Source organism: Orycteropus afer, unplaced genomic scaffold (assembly GCF_000298275.1).
Source record: "Orycteropus afer afer isolate SDZICR_OR568_19922 unplaced genomic scaffold, OryAfe1.0 scaffold00358, whole genome shotgun sequence".
Lineage (NCBI taxonomy): Eukaryota > Metazoa > Chordata > Mammalia > Tubulidentata > Orycteropodidae > Orycteropus > Orycteropus afer.
This window is the reverse complement of record NW_006921945.1, coordinates 3,013,184-3,019,518: the sequence shown is the minus strand read 5'-3', so window position 1 is coordinate 3,019,518 and position 6,335 is coordinate 3,013,184. Positions and strand designations below refer to the sequence as shown.

At 48.1% G+C, this 6,335-nt stretch overlaps 1 protein-coding gene across 1 annotated transcript in view; it reads right to left on the bottom strand.

Annotated features, from left to right (window-relative positions):
- Positions 1 to 6,335, bottom strand: part of KIAA1549 (KIAA1549 ortholog) — a 97,129-nt gene that overhangs the window by 81,841 nt on the left and 8,953 nt on the right. The window contains exons 3-5 of the mRNA XM_042782529.1: positions 5,612 to 5,700; positions 3,745 to 3,922; positions 494 to 624 (exon numbers count right to left, since the gene is read on the bottom strand). Of these exons, the coding sequence (XP_042638463.1) occupies positions 494 to 624; positions 3,745 to 3,922; positions 5,612 to 5,700 (398 nt within the window). The remainder of the gene's footprint in view (positions 1 to 493; positions 625 to 3,744; positions 3,923 to 5,611; positions 5,701 to 6,335) is intronic.

The following is a 6,335-nucleotide window of genomic DNA, read 5'->3' as shown; positions in this document are numbered from 1 at the left end:
TGACAGCCTTGGAGACCCTGTGGGCAGTTCCACTCTGTCCTCTAGGGGCGCTGTGGGTCAGAATGGACTCCATGGCAGTGGGTGTGGTTTGGACTTTGCTTCTGTGAAGATTGACAGCCTTGCAGACCCTGTGGGCAGTTCCACTCTGTCCTCTAGGGGCGCTGTGGGTTGGAATAGACTCCACGGCAGTGGGTGTGGTTTGGGCTTTGCTTCTGTGAAGATCGACAGCCTTGGAGACCCTGTGTGCAGTTCCACTCTATCCTCTAGGGGCGCTGTGGGTCAGAATGGACTCCATGACAGTGGGTGTGGTTTGGGCTTTGCTTCTGTGAAGACTGACAGCCTTGGACACCCTGTGGGGCAGTTCCACTCTCTCCGACAGGGTCCCCACTCGATGGCTGTGGGTTTTGGTTGAAGTGGGTCCTAGGTGAAAGACGATAGGACACCTTCCTCTTAAAGGGTGAAGCCTCTGCTCCACACTCGGGGACGTTCTCACCTGCACCGTGAGGTTATAGGTGCCCAGGTGGTGCTGCCTCACTTCTGAGAGCGCGATCAGCAGGCCCTTCTCGATGCGCTGGGTGAAGTTGCAGAAGCCGGTGTCCACGCTCTGAGGCACGAACTGAAGTACTGAAAAGAAGGAGAGTCCCATGAACGGGCGTTTCCTTACTATCAAGGGAAAATAGCACTGACTCGACCAGTTCACCGACACTAGGGAATTCTGTGACATGACATCGGAGGTACACGTATGGCACTGTGTGAATATGGGAAGCCCTTACATGTGTTCACACTGTGGGAATGCAGGAAGCCTTCACACGTGTCGTGCTGTGGGAATGTGGGAAGCCCTTACACATGTTGTACTGTGTGAATGCGGGAAGCCCTTACATGTGTCGTACCATGTGAATGCGGGAAGCCCTTACATGTGTCGTACCATGTGAATGTGGGAAGCCCTTATGTGTATCGCACTGTGTGACTGTAGGAGGCCAATTTTAAATCAGGGAGTCTATGTATACAGTGTGAAAACCAGTCCCCTTCCTGCTGACCTGCCCCATGGCGCCCCGTGTGTGTCAGAAGAACTAGGCCTCACAGGGTTTCCAAGGACTGTGACCGGCCTTCTCCCGGGTACCACTGGGTGGACTCGAACCTCCCACCCGCCAGGGAGCAGCCGAGCACGTTGACTGTCTGCACCACCCAGGAACTCTACGCAAGGAAGGTGCCCCAATGATCTCAGAACTTAAAAATTCCCCAGATAACAATTTGAGCATCAAAGGATGCAGCTAGTGAAACATTACAAATATATATAAAGTCATTAGTTCATAATGGCATTAAGAAATCATTAGGGGCTGGGGACCTGGAGTTACTGCTTAAGGATATCAAGTCTCTGGTTGGGGTGATGAAAAGTTTTAGAAATGGATATTAGTAATGGTAGGATAGCACAGGGACTGTAATTAACATCAGTAAATTATGTAAAAAATGGTTAAATTGGCAAACTTTTTATTGTATGTATTTTACCACAAGAAAACTTAAAAAGAGGAAAAAGAATTGACCAGTCACCATTGGAGGCTGTGAGACACAATTCCTTACTTGAAATCTGATGTAAAAGGAAAGCGTCATCCAGCCCTCCTGGATGAACTGGGATTGATTTGCTACAAGAGAACGTCAGCTAACAGATGCAGACAGAATGACGGTGTTGGTGTTAGGGGCGAGCGTTGCTTCTGACTCACAGTGACCCCACGTGACAGAACACAACTGCCCACAGGGTTTTCTACGTTGTGACCTTTGTGGGAGCAGATCACCAGCTCTTTCTGCCTCAGAGCCACTGGGTGGATTCAAACCGCTAACCTTTCTGGGTTTGAACGGGCAACTGTGAGTTAGCAGCCAAGTGCTTAAGCACCGCACCACCAAGGCTCCCTGAAAGAATGTCGTAACTAGCGATCGTCAGTGGACGCTAAGCCTACAGGCTGAGCACTAACAGGAAACTGGAAAGGAGGGACAGCCTCAGATTGTCTCCCTAGCCTCTGTCCCAGGGGGACAACCAGACTTGCATGCCTCCTGACAAAGTTCAGAGAAACACCCACAAAAGGGTGCTTGCAAAAGCAAGCAAACAGAAGCTGAAACTGCTCGTCAAGCCGCTGCTCCGGGCGGCTGAGTAGAACCCCCTGCAATGAAGAAAATGTTCTGAATCAACACGTCCAGCCTGGGAGTCACCAGTCACAGGTGGTCACATCTACATGTCCCGCCTGGGAGCCACCAGTCACAGGTGGATACTGAGCACCTGAAATATGGCCAAGGTGACTGTGGGACTGTATTTTAAATTTTATTTACTTTCAATTAATTTTAAAGTTAAAGAGAGACACATGGCTGGTGGACACCTCACTGGCCAGTGCGGCCGAGGCTCCAACCATCATTGTCCGAGAACTTCAGGGGACAGAGGACCACGGGGAAGCCACCAGCCAAACACAGACTGTACAGTTTTCCCAAGAGACTTGGTGACATAACAATGAAAAACAATACATGCAAAACAACTTAATGGGTTTTTTTTTCCATTTAGGGAAATTTATATAAGGCAGCCAAGGAAATCAGCCGATATAAAGAATTGCTCTCAACTCCACAAGATGTGATGGTACTATGTAGATCCTGATATAAAAAACAAACGCATGTCAGTTAGCAATGGATTGAGTACTGGTAGGAGAAATGACACGATGTCTGGGATTTGCTTTAGGACACCCTTTGTTGTTGTTAGGTGCCACTGAGTTGACTTTGATTCCTAGTGGTGCTGTGACACACTCTAGCTCCCTGAAGAAAGCTTATTGTGGGTAGAGGAAATAAAATCAGTAAGAGGTTGATAGCTTTTCAAGTTTAGTCATGAGCGTATGTAGGCTTAATATATTATTTTCTCTGCTTTCATACATGTTTGAAAATATCCATAATAAAAATTTAAATAGATTAAGGAATAATAGTTTATATTAGGGAGTGTGACAATGATATTGTAGATAAATATGTATGTATGTGTGTACATGTGTAAACATACACATCTATATATATATCTACATACAGGTAACGTATTTATAAGTATGTATATGTGTGCATGTGTATAAACACACACATCCTCATACACACATTATATATACATATATGTACACATAAGTATATCATTTAATTGTCTCAGACTTCATCTCATCTACTTTGGTCGTGTTGTCAGAAAGGACCATTCCTTGGAGAAGGATATCGTGCTTGGTAAAGTGGAGGGTCAGCGAAAAAGGGGAGGGCCCTCAAGGAGATGGATTGACACAGTGGCTGCCATGATGGACTCAGGTACAGCAGGGACTGACTGGCACAGGACCGGGCAGTGCCTCCTTCTGCAGAAGACGGGGTCACTGTGAGTCGGGGCTGACTCGATGGCACCCAACAACACCACCAACATACCTTTCAGAGGCACTGGCTGAAATATTTACAGACGAAACACGCTGCCTGAGATCTGCTTCAAAGTCCTATGGGAGGAGGGAAGCAGGCGGGCATGTGGGTAAGACGAGATTGGCTGTCAGTCCGTAATTGGTGAAGCCAGTGATGGGTACATGGGGTCTCACCACACTGCTCTGTGCGCTTCTGTATCTGTTATTTTCCATAATCACGAAGCTTTTTAAAGGTTAAATAGACTTTTTCTAAAATCCCACAGAAGTTCCTAAATCTATTACAAAAATAACAATAATAAAATTCTATTTACCCATCAATGCAACTGTGTTTTCTCACCTGTTTGGACTTGGAACCTGGAATCGGGCACAAAGAAGGAAGGTCTCACAGAGAGGATCAGAGGAGTCTGGTCACGCACAAGCTTACTACTGATGAGCACATTTATGACCGATATTGCCGTGTAGATGAAAGGGCTGGATGTCACCAGGAAAGTGAAGTCAGGGGCTAGCTCATAGACCTGAGAGAGGAAATACAAAGCAGATAATCACCCCCGAGTCTGGACGACCATGCTTCAAACTTAAAAGACGTGCTGGGTGAAATGAACTAAAACTGGCCAGTCATTTAAACGGACAGGCAGTGCTTCAGGGACAACCCCGATTTCTAATTTCCCTTTGGCTATCCTTTTCCTACATCTGCCACGCTTCTCAAAAGCACTAAAGTACACCACCACAGGCAGTGACAAAGAAGACCCGATGACAGGAACCGAACAGGCTGTTACTCACACTGAGTTATGCAGAAGTCAAGAAGCTTGCTACACTTAATGGAACGCTGGTGGTGCAGTGGTTAAGCTGCTAACCAAAAGGTCAGTGGTTCGAGCCCACCAGCCGCTCCACGGGAGACGATGAGGCAGTCTGCTTCCGTAAAGATTCACAGCCGTGGAAACCCTATGGGGTCACTATGAGTCACAACTGACTGATGGCAGCGAGTTCGGGTTTTTTGTTGTTGTTGTTTCCCTTAAACCAAATAGAAGGACACACTCTGCTATCGACTGGCTCTGTCCAACACAGACAGAATGGGAGCCACACGAGCAGTTTTAAGGTTTCTAGGAGCCACGCTAAAAAACGTAGAAAGAAACAGGTGAGGTTAACCTTAAATGTATTTTACTTGACTTGAGACATCACTTCAATGTGTGATCAGCGCAGAAGAGTTAATAAGACGATTTATATTCCTTCTCTTGTACTAAGTCTTTAAAAGCCGATATGTATTTCAAAGTCAGAGCACCTGCCATTTGGATGGCCACATTTCACCTGCTCAGTGGCCCCACGGGTCTCATGGTGGCTCTCGTGGGGGACAGCGCAGGCCTGCAGTGTGGCTTTCCTGAGCTCACCAGGGTAGAGGCAGCACTAGCAAGGGGTCCAGTATACAAGACCTGGAAACCAACCTCTATCTCACTGAACATACAGAAAAATACATAAGTACCGTATTTTTCACAAAATATGTGCCTGCATAAATAACGCACCCACACAAGTAACACACAGAAATGATGACATGAAGTAAAAGAGCTGTAGAATAATGCGCATTATTGTGTAAAAATACGGTACTTACTTTTAAATCTAATTTAACCACTAACCCCTTTACGTGAATCAAGGGGAGCAAAATCCTCACCCTGTACTCTGCTGCCTCTGGTCTTAGACTGACAAAAAGAAACTACGATTGCTCGGGAGTGGACGGAATGGATTCCAAGCTCAGGTGTTAGAGCGACTGCTCCCTAGGGTCTGGGCTGTCATCTTTACAAAAGCAGATTGCCACGACTTTCTTCTGTGGAACCGCTGAGTGGGTTCGAACCACAGACCTTGAGGTCAGTAGCCAAGAGCAGACCACTTGCACCACTCCGGCTCTTTGGTCTGAGACCAGTCATTTTGTGTTCCAACTCTTTCAATCCACCATGACTGGTGGACTAAGCCTGACCTCACCAGGTTGGGCAAGGCTTCCCGGATGAAGTGAGGTTTGAGCAGGGAAGGGATGAGCAGCTGTTGACCAGGAGAACAGAGGTAAAGGCGCGAGAGGATGACTCGATGCTATTCAGTGCTATTCTCGTTTAATCTGCATGCAGCCCGGGCCTTCACGCCCCAGCCCCCTGCACATTAGACAAGACTCCCGTGCTGCGAGGACTCACTAGATGAAGACTCTCGTGCAGGGGGCTCACCTTCAGCTCCACGGCCCGGTTGAAGTGGACGCGCAGCACTTCTTTGATGGCCATGATGATGTACTCCTGCACGGCTCTTCGGGCCAGCACTGCGATTCAAGCCAAGCACAAGTGCATTAGTTTCATGAGGAAGAACACAATCGTAGCACATCCGATCCTCAGGCTAAGCCTCAGCTGGGCCAATGTGCGCTAGCAGCGCCCAGAACTAGCAAAGGGCAGTTCAGGGATGGAACTGCGGCTGACGGCCTACAGAGGAGCAGCAGAGAGGAGGTCCTGACGTGAGGAGGGAGACTGCAGTCACCAGCTCTATGGGCCGAGGCAGCACACCGCCGGGGGCTCACCCTGGAGGCGAGGTTAGGAATTGGCTGGGGCCCACCAGGGCCGAAGAGCTGGAGGGCACTTACATCCAGGCCAACGCCAGGTCTTCTCTTGGCTGTGCCCTCCTAGGGACTGAATTGTAACCCCCCCCCAAAAAAAAAAGATGATGAAATTCTAACCCTATACATGTAAACATGGCCCTGTTCAGAAAGAGGTCTTTGAAGGGTTATCAGCTAGGGTGACGTAGGGTCATACTAGAGGAAGTTGTGTCTACTCTCTATGACTGGTGTCCTTATAGAAGAAGAGACAGAGAAAGGGAACAGAGGAAGGATACCACGTGACGTCACAGCTGCAAGCCAAGGAATGCTTGGAGCCACTAGAACTGGGACAGAGGCCTAGAGCAAGT